Source organism: Pseudorca crassidens, chromosome 3 (genome assembly GCF_039906515.1).
Source record: "Pseudorca crassidens isolate mPseCra1 chromosome 3, mPseCra1.hap1, whole genome shotgun sequence".
In the NCBI taxonomy this organism is placed as follows: domain Eukaryota; kingdom Metazoa; phylum Chordata; class Mammalia; order Artiodactyla; family Delphinidae; genus Pseudorca; species Pseudorca crassidens.
The window spans coordinates 65345778-65362440 of NC_090298.1; the positions used below are offsets into that span (position 1 = coordinate 65345778).

At 37.4% G+C, this 16663-nt stretch overlaps 1 protein-coding gene across 4 annotated transcripts in view; it reads left to right on the forward strand.

Annotated features, from left to right (window-relative positions):
* Nucleotides 1–16663, forward strand: part of ATG10 (autophagy related 10) — a 224691-nt gene that overhangs the window by 124408 nt on the left and 83620 nt on the right. For all 4 annotated transcript variants that reach the window (XM_067731162.1, XM_067731158.1, XM_067731161.1 and 1 more), the window contains one exon: nucleotides 7164–7302. In XM_067731162.1, the coding sequence (XP_067587263.1) occupies nucleotides 7164–7302 (139 nt within the window). The remainder of the gene's footprint in view (nucleotides 1–7163; nucleotides 7303–16663) is intronic.

Sequence of the window (16663 nt, forward strand, 5' to 3'; positions counted from 1 at the left end):
ACACAAATGTTCTTAGAAAAACTGTGAACTGTTGTAACTGAGGCTGGTCTTTCTTATGTAGCATGCAAAGGGTAACTCTGAATAGAAACACATTTACACTGATTCTGAAGCTCAGAATACTAGGTAAAAGTCTTTCCCTTTTCCTTTACTCAGTCATGATTTACATAAGGAATCTCTTGTTTTCATATCCCTTATCCTGCTAATTCTTTTGCATTTAACTTCTCAGAAATCTTAAAAAGTAGATGAGAAGAACCTGAGTTTTCCTTTAAAAAGTGCTTCTGAGTCCTTATTTTTTTCTAAGAAAATGATACTTTTTATATATTGTTCTGATGTAAGGACTAATCATCATGGACATATGTTAGGTACCTCTAACCATTATTACTATTCCTTTCTGCCGGGGAACCTGTGTTCTCTGGCACGGAATCTCAGAGGCAGCCTTTTCTGCAGTCCGCCTTGCGCTCAGCTTAGTTGCTAGCTGCCCAACTCTGGGTTCAAGCTGTCTTGCTGTCTCCCGCACAGTCCTAAAGGAAACATGGCCTTCGAAGCACAATGGAGCCAGCAGTAAACATCCAGAAAACTGCCAGATGTGCTTTGGCAGGTTTCTGTGTCCCCTCCCTACTGCCTTGGCCTTGAGCATGCCAGGCTGCATCGGCTTTAATCCCACACAGGAGACAGATTCTTTCTCTCAGTGAGAACCCACATTGGCCATGCGGATGCTAATTCGCTCCCCTCTGATGGAGCTTGGAGAGCAAAGAATGGCACCCCTTTCTTTCCAAAAAAAATCAAGAGTAGTGATAGTGTTACTGGGAAAGGGGGATGCTCACTGAGATGCTATCCTTGGGATCATCTTGGTACCAGTGTCACCCCAGATGCTGTCAGACACACGCCTGCCTGGTGTTGAACTCTCTCTGGCGTACTGGATGCAACATTTACAGTTGGTAAAAGAATGCCATCACTTGCAAAGTTCTTGTGACAATCACGCACTCAAAAGCCACAGAGATCATGAAAAAAAGAGTCATTCTAGGAGTAAAAATAGTGAAAAAACCACCCCACTGTAAAATAATGAGCACGTGAAACAAAACAAAAAGGGCCTGCTTACTTAGAGTCCCACATAGGTTATTTTTATAATTCATTTAAAATGTTTTAATAATTAAAATTCTTCCTTTCTTAAGGAATTAATTTTTCAACGATTTGTCCAAAGGCTTTGTCAGTCTTTAGCACTTCTGAAAATATTAAAAGGATGTTGGCTCAGGAAAATCAAGCAAAGTTTGTTACACAGTCCATCTTTCCATTAGATGGAAAGATTAGATGGTTATGTGTCCACTCGTGGATGCAGCTAAAGACTGTCCTGAACCAGTACTCTCCCTCTGTCACTCTTTGGCTTCTTGGCTACGATTCTGGCCTGTAACTGTTAGGTTTGAATTAAGAACCTGATTGGTGGAAGATAAACAAATAGAATCTCTTTCCCTCAAGGGACATTATGAATAAATCTCGTTGCTTATGTTTGCTCAGTAATAGTAATAGAGATTTCTAGTCATAGAAAAAAAGTTTTTCTTCCTCCAATTACTTTTCCCTGTAGGCTAAATAGAGATATGGATCTCATTTCCTAAGCACAGTACACTATTTGGGTTTGCTTTCAATAAAATATCTATGAAGTGTCTTTAGCATGATCACTATTTAATGAGATTTAGTTGTAAAGCTTAATTCATATCAGATTTTCTAAATGAGAGATCACTGTCAACTTATTGTTAATTGAATTCAATAAAATCAAGGTTTCTATAATTAATGTGAACTACTTAACCTTCTAGCTCTTTGAATGAATGTAATTTTCTAAACACAGGTATCTTCTCATTTAATGAAATAGCAACATTGTGAGGAAAATAAATGTACCTGTGACTCCTTTTTCTATTAACTCTTAATATCAAATTAAATATATCCAAATCCTCTTTAAAACATAATAAAAGAAAAGTAATAAAATATTAACAAACGTACTCAAAATGTTAATAGTAATCTGATGGTGTCTAGAACATCAGTCCAAATTAAGTATATAACAGTTAAGAAAGGGCATTCTCCAGTACAAAGAACAGTGGTTTCAGGATCAGTAGATGTGGGTCATAGGCCTGCCTCTGCCTCTAATTATCTGGGTGACATTGGGTAAACCACTAACCTTTTTGGGCCTTCTTGTTTGGATCAGCAAGGTGAGTGTTGGGCAAGATGGAATGATTGAAGTTCCTTTCACTATTAGAGTTCTGTGATTCTGTATCCTGTAACATGGTAGCAGAAACTTTTGTTGCCTTAAAAAAAAATTTATGAGAACTAAAAATATTCAAAAAATTAGACTGAAAGGTTTAAAGAACCTGCAGACCCATCAATCAACCCCAACAATCATCATTCCGTGGCCAACCGTGCCCCTTCCACATCTCCATCCACTGACACCTCTCCTGTGTTATTGTAAGGCTAATTCCAGACATCAGTCTCTCTTTATCAACGTAATCCCTCTGCCATCTGTACTGTTAGCCCTGAGGTCTTAGATATTGTATTTTGTTTTTAACGAATCTCAAATTGTCTAGCTATTTTTTCCTTTTCATTTTTTAATTGAAATTTTAAAATAAATACAGATTCACAGGCAGTAATAAGAAATAATCAGAAAGATCCCATGTACCCTTTAACCAGTTTACCCCAGTGGTAACATCTTGCAAAATTATAGTGTAATATCACAACCAGGGTATCGGCATTGATACAATCCACTGATCTTATTCAGATTTCCCCATTTTATTTATACTGATCTCTATGTGTGTGTGTGTGTGTGTGTGTGTGTGTCTGTGTGTGTGTGTTTGGCTGTATACAACTTTATCACATGTGTAGGTTCATGTATCTACCACTGTAGTCAAGATATAGAACAATTCCATCATCACAAGGACTCTTCATGTTATTTTGTAACCATACCCACCTCCTTCTGCCCATCCCCTCAACACTAATCTGTTCTCTGTTCTTCATTTCTAAAATTTTGTCATTTTAAAATGTTATATAAATGGAATTATACAGTCTGTAACCTTTTCAGATTGGCTTTTATCACTCCGTAATTACCGGGAGATTCACTCAGGTGATTGCGTGTATCAACGATTTGCTCTTTTCATTGCCGAGCAGTGTGGGATGATGTACCACAATTTGTTTAACCATGACCTGCTGAGGGACATCTGAACTGTCTCAAATTTTTGGCTATTCTGAATAAAACTACTATGAACATTTGTGTGCAGGTTTTTCATTTCTCTGGGATAAATGCCCAAGAGTGTAATTGGTGGACTGTATGGTAATTACATGTTTAGTTTTATAAGAAACTGCCATATGGTTTTCCAGAGCGGCTGTACCCTTTTATACTCCAAGCAGCAATGTATGAATGATCTAGTTTCTTTGCATCTTCACCAACATTTGAAGATGTCACTGTTTGTTATTTTAGCTATTCTGATAGATGTGTAGTGATATCTCATTGTAGTTTTAATTTGCATTTCCCTGATGGCTAATGATATCGAATTATTTTTTATATGCCTGTTTGCCATTTGTATATCATCTTTGGTGACCTTTTGCATTTTTACTCCTCCATTTACTTCTTTTCAGAATTTAGGGTCAGAGTAGGCTTGCTGGTAAATCACCTATGATGTTTGTTATAATATACTTAAATGGGAGGAACCAGATGTGCAACTGCTGCAGAAAATATTGCTTACCAGTGTTCTCAGCTCTGTGTTAGAGTCTCTGGGAATACAAAGATGAATAAGACAAGAACCTTGGTCTTTAAGTTCTAAAACCATCTGGCACTTTGGGAAAGGGAAGCAGAAAGTATGTAGAAGTCTGAGATTTCCAAATTGCATGACTTCACAGGATGATATTTGCATGGGCATCATGAATGTGACCACGAATGATGGAAAGATCCTAGCAGAAACAGTCCAAGAATTCAGTTCATTTAATACGAGTTAAGGATGCAAAAATGTCTTTGCCTGTAGGTGGCTGCTCAGAGCAAGGGGCTGGGTTGACATAGCAGCACTCGCAATTAGAGGACAGGTACTCCAGCCTTCAAATCCTACAAAGTTACTCAGCTGCCAGTGAGAACAGTGACTGGAGTGAAACTTCTAATAGCTCTTGAAGAAGCTTTTTCTGTCCCCTCTCTCTTATTCTGTGGGCCTCCAAACTGTTCCAGAGAATCGGAATCTATGTCTAATTGATCACCAGTTGCAAGAACCTGGTGTCAACCCCAGCACATACCTGAGTGCTTAATTTGAGTTTGGGTGAAGGACAGTCTTTCCAGGAATTTTATCCTCCCTAGCAGGACTGAGTCTCAGGCAGACTATTTCTGAAGTTTTGTGCAGAAATTAATGACCGAATTCAATATTTATTTACAAACTGGACAGTGATGGTCTAAGAAGAGAAATAGCTTAATAGAGAAGAATAGGGAATAAATACACACATACACACAAATCTAATTTATGGTAAAAGTGGCATTAAAAATCAATGGGAAAATGATGGTCTATTAGAAATCATTTGGGAAATATTCTTACCTCACACCATACACAAAAACAAAATTCAGATGGATTAATGATCTAAATGTCAATTTAAAAACATGTATGTATGTGAGAGAGACAGAGTATGTGTGTGTAGAATAGAGGAGTTTAACATTTTTATATTTTTTAAGGATGAGGTGGGACATAGCAGGAGTCCTTCTAATGAAGATAGATAACTCAGAAGCTGCAAACAGAAAATGTACAGCTTTGACTACATGAAAGTAAGAAAAAAAATTTATGATAATATGTACAAGAAACAAAGTTAAAAAAAACTGAGTGAAAGTGTTTTATACACACATACATACCACAATATACTTGCACACCTTTGTTTTTCTATGGTACAGAGATGTATATATTTCTAGTAATAAGTTATTATTTCTAATATACAAAGAGTTTGTATAATTCAATAAGAAAAAATGGAAATTAAATATCAGAAAAATAGGAAAGGAATAAGAACAGGCACATCACAGAAGAATATAAATTATCAATAAATATATGAGTAGATGTTTACTTTCACTAGTAATCAAGGAACTAGAAACTAAAACAAAAAACTGACATTTAAAAATTCATCAAATAGGCAAAAATTAAAAACAAATAATATTCAGTATTTATGGGAATTGGGAAAGGGCATTCTTTTACATTTTTGCTGGTAATATAAATTGATACAGCCTTTTTCTGAGGACAAATTGGCAGAATCTATTGAAATTTGAAATGTACATACCCCCTCATACATTAATGTCACCTTTAGGAATCTGCATCATAGAAAAACAGAGGTGTATAAAAATATATGTGCTAAGATATTCATGGCAGCATTAGTTGTAGCAGAAAATTATAATTAACCTAAAATATCTAGCAATATGGAAATGTTTAAAAAATCACACACAAAACTATGGCATAGTCATATATTGGAATGTAGTGAAGTCATTAAAAGAAGGAGCAAAATCTGCAGCACTGACATGGCAGCACGTGCTAGTATGTTCATGAGTGAATAAATCAAATCAAGGAACATATGTATATATAGCATGACTTAATTGGGGATGCAGAGGTGGGAGGGTAGGTGGATGTATGTGTATAAACGTGTTTGCAGACCAAAAAATAAAAACGACTGGAAAAATACACAATGACCTTTTGAAAATGGTTACAAATCTGAGGTACTGAAGTGCTGGGATGAGGGGAATTTCACTTTTTTTTTTTTTTTTAATGTACTTGTGCAGTGTTTGCAGTTATTTTTAATCACAATGATTTAATAACGTTACAAAAGAAAAGAAATTAAAAATGCTAAAGAACCCAATCTTTGACCAAAAAGAAAGAATTTTGGTTAGAAGAATTGCTTTAAAAGAAGATGTATTTATCTTTGCCAATGAAAATTTAAATAAAAAAATAGACAAAACTCTTCCTTGCTATTGTATTAATTTTCTGTATCTGGAATATTTATTTTAGTGGTTTCTCTTTGGTTATTTAATTCATTGTGTTTAATTGATAGTGTTTACTGGAGTTTAGTGAAAATCTATTTTGTAAATATCTTCAACTGTGATTTACCTAGTGTAATATCTCCCCCAGTGAATTGACTGTGAGTGGGGAATTAGTAAAGCAGATAACATCTGGAGAGTAGTATGTGGCTTTACTTATCTCTACAGGAAACCTTATTTCATATTGGTAAAGTTTGAAATCTTTCCTGTAGCTCTTCCCGATTGTTCATTGTTGTTACCATTTTAATGAGAGGTAGAAATGAGCCAAACCAACCTGCTTCTTTCCTTCTACTAAATTAATGTCAAAGGAAATTCTTCAGCCCAAATAAATAAGTGAATGTGGATGGAATCAGATTCTGACTCAACATGTTCCAATTAATTACTTCCAAACGTTAAGATACATTCTTAAGAAACCCCACACATATTAAAAAATCAACCAGTGGAGAATGATTAGGTGAGAAGTGAACTAGCTTAGAATCATCTTTGTTTAAAAAACCTCATTTAAGTTGACATTAATATTTACCATCTACTCTATTATAAGTCAAGATTTATTGTAGGAATGTATCAAAGATAACACAATAATAAAGAAAACAGATTCATCTCAGGTTTTGAAATGTACCTAACAAATTCAGCCTCTTGCAAAATAGCTTTCTTATTCAAAATGGAACTGGGAATTGTTCAGCACACAGTGAATCACCTTTTGGCAAGTACAATAGAATCTTTAGGGACATTTCGCAGTATCTTGTTCAATTGTTAGGATGTTTTTAGCTTTCACAGGTAAGGAACAAGGTAGCTTGTATAGTCATCATCTTGTTGCTAAAATTGTACAGTAAAGATTTTTCAGAGTTGCTGTTGCAATAGATCTTTTTACTTTTTTTTTTTTCTTCCTGTTTCTTTACCCAGAGCTGCTTTGTCTCTCAAAAACAATCTGGAATTACTTAATGCTGTTTTCTGGTTTTACTATTTACCCAGGACTCAAATGTTAAACATTAATGTGGGAAACTCCCTTTTCCTTACCTCATAGTCCTATATTTATTTAACTGTTATTTTGCAAGAAGAAAACCTCATCTTTCTCTCTCTGTGTTAAAGGACTTCTTTTTATTGACAGACACATTTAGTTTTTGTATTTGCTTTTTTTCAGGAGGCTTTAGAGCCACCCCTGGATGATTTTGAGGTGACGGAGCCCACCACGGCAACCGAAGTGATTAAATATGAGTATCATGTCTTATATTCCTGCAGCTACCAAGTGCCTGTGCTTTACTTTAGGGCAAGCTTTTTAGGTAAGACCATGTTGGAAGCTAAATGTAAATTCATAGCATTTACATATAAGGCAGAAAGCAGATTTGGAAAATTATTCTTGAGAGAAAAAAATAGAGTTAAAAATAAGAAAACTGTGGGTGAGGTAAGGTTTTACCAGTAAATTTTCTCATGCTTTAGAAAGAGTATCAAGACTTCAGAGTGAATGATATCATCCCAGCCTTAAGTCTGATCTTCAGATTCTTGGCCTCCTGCCCAGCGTTGACTAAGCCCCCTGGCCCTTTTTCTTTTCTTTACTTTAAACAAGGAGGAACAACTTAAAGCTACAATGTTTATTTACTTCTAACTTTACAGTAAAAATTTCTTTCAATCTCAAGTGATCCCATTAACTCAAAAGTCCCCATGTCTCCTTCCCCAAGCACAAATTATTATTTCAGGAACTGTTTATCAATCCATTTAAGCTATATTTAAAAATAGCACTAACATTTCCTTCGGCCATCTATACATCTCCAATACCTCAGCTTCCTGCGATGCTGTTACTCAACTCATCCCCCTTGCCAAGAAGGTGGAACACCCTGTCTCCTCTGAGGCCTTGGCTAATAAAGCTTATTTAATGAGCAGCCGCGTGGAGCCCTCACCCTGCAGCGCAGCAGCCGGGACTCCCCCTCTTCATGTCCTGTGACTTAACCGGGTCAACATCTTGAGGCCCCTCCACCCTGGGCTCAGAGACAACCCCAGCCCACCCCTACCCTATCTCTCCTTTTCTGTCTGGACTTAGCAGCATTTTGCATTTTGAACAGGCTTCTAACCTTTTCTGGATAGCTAAGACATCTGAATTTAGCCAGTGATATTTTATTTTTAATTAAAAAGTAGCTTAAGCTGCTTTGGATGTGTATTTGGTAGATTTAATCACTTGCTGCCTTATATTGTTTAATGGTCTCTAATTTTGCAGTGTTGGCGGTTTAACAAGCACTTAGGATTTAAAACACAAGAACAAATTCTCATAGACTCCCTGGTGAGAAGATTTTACTCTGAGGTGCAGCTCCTAAGAACTGACAATTTGGGGTAAATTTTCAACATGGAACATGGGGAGTTGAGGACACTGATAGTTCACCAATTCACAAACTCTTGCTGCAGATTTATCCGTATGATTATTACAGGCCTTTAAAACACTCACTTTATTGTAATTCTATTGGGTTTGGAGCCCAGAGGTTAAAGGAAGTTTCTTGTCAGTGAGCTGTGTTATACTAAAAAGTAGAAGGGGATACATTTATTTACCAGAGGGAAGAAAAATGTCCTTCTAGGTTTTGGTTTGCAAGGGCTCTACCCAGTACCTTCTGGATTCAAAGCCATGTCAAGGCTGCAGGTAGAGGAAATAGGACACTACTTCTTCAATACTGTACTTTCATATAATTAGTATTCACCATAAGCAGTTAATCACCAGAGAAGAGCTCCCAGAGACAAAACAAGTTGTTTAGCTTGTCAGCATTAGGGAATCGGAGGTGCTGAAACATGACTGCTTCTAGCTGGAAGTGGGTCTTGCCGAGGCCGGCGGATGAGCTCATACGTGTACTTTGCTCTTATGTGCCAACAGCTCCCCTTACAGTTCAGCACAGTAATTGTTCCTGCAAATCCAATTATATTTTAATGAAATTTGTATACTTCCTAAGATCTTTTCTTCATGACGGTTTTCTATTTCTTAAAAAAAAAAAAACAAAAAAAACCCCTAGCCTTTTTGGATCCTATTTATATATTTTTAAGATGCTCTTCATTTACGTTTTTATAAAGGAAATCAAAATGAGTCATTTATTTTGTGTGGAAGCATTTCTTGTTCTCCACCCTCCCTACTCTGTGTTCTATAGAATGAGCATTAGGAATTTTTTAATTCCGGAATTCACTTAGTGGTTTTCCAGGTACATTAAAATACCACATTTAATTTTTTTAAAGCATACTGAATGTTTTCCTGTGAAGAAACATGAAAAATGGTTCTTTCCTTTATCATAGTCTAATAATTTCTTTTCTCTTTTCTACCTAACTTAACCTAATGAGTATTCTAAAAATGTATCGGCCTTTACTCTGGTGTCAGAATTTTTCCTTCTTTCCCCTCAGTCCATTCCCTCTTTATTTGTTACGTGATTACTCTGGCCCTTCATCTCTTAAACAAATCTCTGTCAGTGTGGTGAATGGATTCCTAACATCTTCCTCTTATTCCAGGTCCAGATTTTTCTTTGTCTCATTCTAAGAGAGTTCCGACCTAGAAAAAGGATGGCTATAAAATTTCTTGCTCAGGGGTCTTTTTTTGTTGCTTCAAAAATAGTTCACTTAGCCTTGTTTTTGACAGATATTTAGGATTTTTTTTTTTTGCACTTGACTCAGTAAAAATTAGTTTCTCTGCTTTGCTCTAAATTTTATTTCAGTACCTCTTTTTTTAGGTAAAGAAAGTGGTAAGTAATTCCCATTTAAATTGACATTACCTTTTCTTTTATCGACTGGCTTAGATGCCAGAGGAAATCTTCATTCTGTTTCTTGAAATGCATATCATTGGACTGTGATTACCTCTTATTCCTTGATATGTCCAGTGTCCACCAGGCCAACTACTGCCTAAGACTCAGCTTACATGCCACTTACTGTTGTCACCCCCATGTCATATCATATCACATTATATTATATATCATGTTGCACAATATCAGAAAAATATTTGTTTACTTGTCCCCTATAAAATGGTAAGCTAGAAGATAGAGGTTTAAGGTAAAAAGAGGGAGGAAGGAAATTAATAGTGAGTACTTACAATCTACAAAGTTATAAACTTTATTCATAGCTCTGTGTGTGTGTGTGTAATACATATATGACATATGTATTCTTTGTCTTACTCATTTTTTTTTTTTTTTTTTTGCTGTACGCGGGCCTCTCGCTGCTGTGGCCTCTCCCGTTGCGGAGCACAGGCTCCAGACGCGCAGGCTCAGCCAGCCATGGCTCACGGGCCCAGCCACTCCGCGGCATGTGGGATCCTCCCGGACCGGGCACGAACCCGTGTGCCCTGCATCGGCAGGCGGACCCTCAACCACTGCGCCACCAGGGAAGCCCTGTCTTACTCATTTTTATACCCACAGTATCAACAAGTATTTATTGAATGAAACAGTGAGCAGGAATTTCTAACCATTTTTGCATATAGCCCAAAGATGGAAATATAGCCATCTTTGCATATAGCCCTTGTGATGGTGCCTTATTTGAACTTTTCTGATGAGTTATATGGAAGGGAGTAATGCTGTTGTCTCCAGGAAACTCAGAACCTAAACCATCTATATATCTTTACTCTTTAGTCTGGTGCTTCCCAGAGACAACAGGAATGCTTGACTAAGGAAAATAGAAAGTCCTGAGGACTCAAAGGTGAGCATCTAAGCTAGGTGGGCAGCCCTTCCACTTCTATAAACACATATTTTTATTTGATCCTTGAAGGCAGACAGCTAAGGTGAGACAGCATTCTGTTTCTGGGCATACGCAGAAACATTTCTACTACTTGGCCATACGGGAACTCCGTTCCCTAGGGTTTAACATGAATTTAAGAGAAGAAATAAGTCCTTCCCAGCACTCTTTTTTCCCTAACCACTCTTGCCATTTTAGGTTTAGGAGAGGTGGTGGGGCACGCTTAATACCATTTGCTACCCAGCAGTGGGTGAGAGGTAATTGCACTTCTCTCAAGTACTAATAAATAGCCTACATTCAGACAGTGCTCTGTAGTCTATGAAGTCCATTCTCACAAAGCACTCTTGTCTTCAAGGGCCCACCTTTTTTTCTCCCCCACTATTATTTTTTAAAATAAATTTATTTATTTATTTATTTTTGGCTGCGTTGGGTCTTCGTTGCTGCATGTGGGCTTTTTTTTAGCTGCGTAGAGTGGGGGCTACTCTTCGTTGCGGTGCTCGGGCTTCTCATTGCGGTGGCTTCTCTTGTTGGGGAGCACAGGCTCTAGGTGCGCGGGCTCAGTAGTTGTGGCGAACGGGCTTAGTTGCTCCGCAGCATGTGGGATCTTCCCAGACCAGGGCTCAAACCCGTGTGCCCTGCATTGGCAGGCGGATTCTTAACTACTGCGCCACCAGGGAAGCCCTCCCCCAGCTATTTTTGAAGCACACCGCGTTAAAGAATTATTTGTAGTGTGCGAAAGGCTTCTAACTGCTGCTCATCATTCCAGCACCTTTTTATGTCCCAGTGTTCCCTTTTGAGGGCTTGACTTGGTCAAAAGCTGATGGTAAGTGTTAGAAATGTGGTGTAAACCTTAGAAATATACATAATGGCTTTGGGCTTCACCAGACTCCTAAGCTTACCTAGTTTTACCTTTCATTACAACTAGAGATTTCTATATTTATTTCAGCTTGAATTCTGATTAATTTCTTCCCTGTCTCTCTTCCTTTCCTTTGTTTGTGATCTCTATTGAAAAATAGGCCAAGTGGTTCTTCTCATTTTCAAATATTTAATTCTTTGGTGCTGACATATGGGTTCTTCTTGGGAACGGTTCTGACATATTTCTTTAATTAGTTAGAAGGGCTGCTTTTGAATAGGGAAGGAAACAACATTTCTTCCATTCAGCAACTGAATGTCTGTTCTTTCTGGAGATCCATTCTATTATTGGCCCAGGGAGTAAGAGTATAGAATTAAAGATGTAACCCAGATATTTAACGTAGAAGATTTATCCACTTGTTATATGCTTGAATGATGCTCATGGAGAAACAGGGCAAGAGAAATAGCCAGAGAATAATTCCTTCTTAAAGGCAGCATGACCAAACCAAGATAAAGCCCAGCTCAAAGGAAGAATAATGAAAAGGTTGGAATTAGAATAGTATATACATCATCAGGGAGGAGGAGGAAGAGGCTTGTCCCTGGTGTGGAACAGGAGGGAGTCTTTGGACCATATAGAAGTAAATGACAGGAAAACAGGAAAGATGGGGGTTGGAGGAAGTTGGAGAATAAAAGTAAAATATTCATAGCTCTGCCCAACAATTTTCAAGGGAACATAACAGGTTGGCTTTTCTGAAGAGGCTGGGAAAAGCACTGGATAAGGGGGAGACAGGTGAGTGCCAAGCTGTAGGGCTGGAAAGCATGGCGTATTTGGGGAACAATGAGAGGCTGGTTTGAGGAAAACCTCTATTCCAAATTGTAGAAGAAATGGTTGGAAAGATATGTTGAGGTAAAATTATGGAAGAGATAATGGATGGGATGGGGTTGGAGGATATAATGAAAGGGTGAAAGAGGTTGAGCAAAAGTGAATGGGATCAAAGGAGGGGTTTTCTAGAGCAGGAAGTATGACCGAGTAGAGCAGAGAGAGAATTGATGAAGGATGAGAAGAAATTATGAAGAGTGAAATTTAGGAAAAGGAATTTGGCTTTTTTTGGTATAGTTGTTAGAAATATTTAAAAAAAAATTTTAGTAGTCTCTTAGAATGAACTGGAAGGAACATATTTTCAGGGAAAATAGAGTGAGAGTGAAGGCTGCCTGTTGAACAGGAAAGAAAGGTGGATTAGAGGGGTACTTAAAGATTAAAGCAAAAATGATTCTAGTTAATTATTATAATGACCAGGAAACAGAAAATGACTTGGCAGACAATTTAGTCTTATTTGGTAGTAGAGAAGCTTTAAGGAAGTTTGTATATGCCACTTATATTTAAATAAACCATAGGTCTAGCCAAAGTCATAATAATGCAATGGAACATGAATTTTAGTGCATTAAAAAGAGATTCTAGGGGTTGAAATGAAATTTGAAGAGCAAACAGTGAAAATTATTAATAAAAATAATGAAAAATTATTTAACTAATATAAATATATTCAAACGGAAAAGTTTAAATAATAGAGGGAATTTAATGAGAATTATTTGTTGAACCAGGTAAATGTTTGAAACATTATGGGGAATTAGGGTACAAGTAGGATGCTGGGTTAGAACACATGATGGGGATAGAATCCTATTGAAAAGTCAAACCCTAATTTTAAAATGTATTAAAGAAAAGGTGCAACAAAACTACAGGGACACCTAATTAGCTAAAAGGTTTATTCAAACCTGTGTTAGTACAAAGCATCACATACACAAAAAGCAACAGATTTTACATGAATTCAGAGGACAGGAAGAGGACATGAAAAGGCAGACAAATTTATTTTCTTACCAATAAGGGACTATACTTTAGCTTTCCTGGACAAATAAATGTGTTGTGGACCATAAAGAAGAAACATTTCTTTGCTTACTCTTGACAAAACAAGCCCTGTTTGAAACATCCATTAAAACGTACATGAGTGCCCACTGTGTGCACAGCACAAAAACTCATTAGCCTATTTTAAAAATATGCTGAGGAAAATCACTGCGTAACTGGAAACTAGTATATTGGTTTTCTCCTCCTTTAAAGTCACCAAAGCAGAGTTCGTTAAGTCCATATATTAGGTGCTGTGCTGAGAAGGTGATCATGGGAAGGAGATCAAGTTGGATGGATAGTCAGGGTGCTGCTGCAGGTGTTAACAGGTCCATGTTCTGTGGGGTACTGAGATTGGAAGAAAGCCAGGAGTCCAAAATGCTGAGTACTGGTGTGCCAGAGCAAGAGGTTGGAATCCAAACCTCAGAACACTTTGGGTAGGATTGAAAGTAGAGTGCATTCTGCTTTAGAACCAGCAGACCTAATGTAGATATTCATCTGGTGATGTGGTCTTCGGAGTTCTGATGAATAGCTGTATCTCAGAGTTGGTGTCTCGGGTACCTTGTAGACCCAGTTTTGCTTCCCTTGGGACATTTTCTGATTCAGAGATTCTTCAAGAAGGTCTTGTGTGTACTTCTACTAGGTTAAGTGTTTAATTTAAATGAGAGGATATAGCATCACCTGCATTATTGTAAGTTCTTAACACAGTTTGTGGACAGTTTAAGGTGACCCCCAAATTACTCCTCTTTGTGCTGTTGGGCATATTTCTCATAAAGATGGATTGCAACATACATAAGCTTTCTCATGTAACTGAAAGATGTCTTACATTTATTTTCCACTCAAAATTACTAGACAAATATATGACATTTAAAACATTGGGGATGATAATTTTGAAAATTGATAAATATTAAGCAAGACTTACAAACCATTTATCTGGGGTGTATTAGTTAGGTTAGCATATACTTAGTTGCAAATAATTGAACCTTCCCATGATAAGCAGAAAAGGATTTATTGGAAGGGTAGATTGTAGAGTCAACTGAAGGCAAAAGTGTTAAGATGTCTGCCTCTCTTTGGCTTTAGTGGTATGGAATGGGGTTCTGCCTACCACTTATTTTGGAATTTATCTCCCAAGTAGGAACTATGTTGGGATGCTGAAAAATCAAATATTCACTCTATCTTCATCTACTTAACACTATAGATTTATATGAGTGTTTTACATAAATGAAAAACTTTTAATCAATGAATTTTTAATCATGATTGTTCAGTCTTTATTCTTAGTAATAATTGTGCTAATTGCTCTAGAAATAATATTGAACATCCATCTATCCAAGCATTGGAAAATATTTATGCACAAGACATGAAAATGTTTCTGGAATGCATAGATGAATAAAGGAGTCAGAGATGATTGATGCCCTCAAGGAGCTTACAGTCTACTGAGGGAAACAAGACAGGTTTGAAATTCACTGTAACAAGTAGAATATGTTAAGGGCCATAAGAGAGGTAAAAATTGTCACCAGGCAGAGAATAGGTTAGTGGTTGACAGAGGTTGGGTGGGTGGGTGGGGGCGGGGGTGGGAGAAATGAGTACATGTTGGCTAAAGGGTACAGATTTTCAGATATAAGATGAATAAGTTCTGGGAGTCTAATGTACAGCATGGTGACTACAGTTAACAATACTGTATTTATACTTGAGAGTTACTAAGAGAGTACATTTTAAATGTTCTAACCACATTAACACATATATACACACACAAATGGTAAATATGTGAGGGGATGGATGTGTTAACTAACTTTATCGTGGTAACCATTTCCCAGTATATACATATATCAAATCATCATATTGTACACCTTAAACTTACACAATGCTATGAATCCATTATATCTCAATAAAGCTGGGGGGAAAATTACCACCAGGCCTCAGAGGGCAGAGATTACCTTGAGCTGGAGGGATCAAGAGAGGCCCTGGTTGGACTTGGGATTTGTCCATGCATTGATGAGGGAAAGGGCAGGCCTGGCCTACTAAGAAACCTAGGAAAGGCAAAATTATAGATACTCCTAGGTTAGGCAATGCTGGTAGAGACTACTAGTGACAACAAAAACAACACCACAGGGGCTTCCCTGGTGGCGCAGTGGTTGAGAGTCCGCCTGCTGATGCTGGGGACACGGGTTCGTGCCCTGGTCCGGGAAGATCCCACATGCCGCGGAGCGGCTGGGCCTGTGAGCCATGGCCGCTGAGCCTGCGCGTCCGGAGCCTGTGCTCCGCAACGGGAGAGGCCACAACAGTGAGAGGCCCACGTACCGCAAAAAAAAAAAAAAAACCAACAACACCACAACTAATATGTGTGCATCACTTTATAGTTTACAAAGAGCTCCTGGGTACTGGTCAGAATGCAGAGTCTGGAGCTGGAATGCCTTGGTTCTGATTCCTCACTCTGCTAATTACTATGTGACCTTGTGGAAGTTACTGAACTTTTTGTTTCCTTTCTTTCATCATCTAAAAAATGAGATAATAATAATAATACCTACTTTATAGAGTTTTAAGGTTTGTGAGCTAATACATAAAGTAGGGCTTGGCATGTAGTACCTTCCAGTAATGCTGGCTGAGTTCTGTGTCTTGGCCCTCACAATAACACTGTAAGATAGGAACTGTTACTCTCCTCAAGTACAGTCATACAAACTGAGTGCTCAGCGGGGTTAAATGGTTTATTTATTCAAGGCTACATAGAAAACTATGGAGTTAAGACAAACTCTTTAGCCTTTTTATTTTACTGCGCAATGCAGTAACCAAAATTTAAGAAACATTAAAGAGAAGTTGCCATAATCTATACTTTTGGAATTTTCATTCAGGTTTCTTGAGGTTAATACTCAAAATGCAAAAAATGTATGTAGGAATAAATAAAAATTACAGAATTAGCCAGCATAGTAGCTGATGTGAATGTACATGAACAATTAACACTCATTTCATATCACAATATAATTTTCTCACTGAAGCAAAAATGAATTTTCCCGTTTGATGGAGCATCATCTCTGCCTTACTGTGGAGTGTGACATGAATTTTTATAGACTTCAAAGCTCCCTTGAAGACAATATATTGAGTAATGACATATTTCATTGTGAAAAATCCACCCTTTCCTTTTTATTTCTAGTGACCACATTCAGAACATTATTCTTACATTTACTCTAAATAATTTATACTCTCGCTAATCTTCTTTTTAG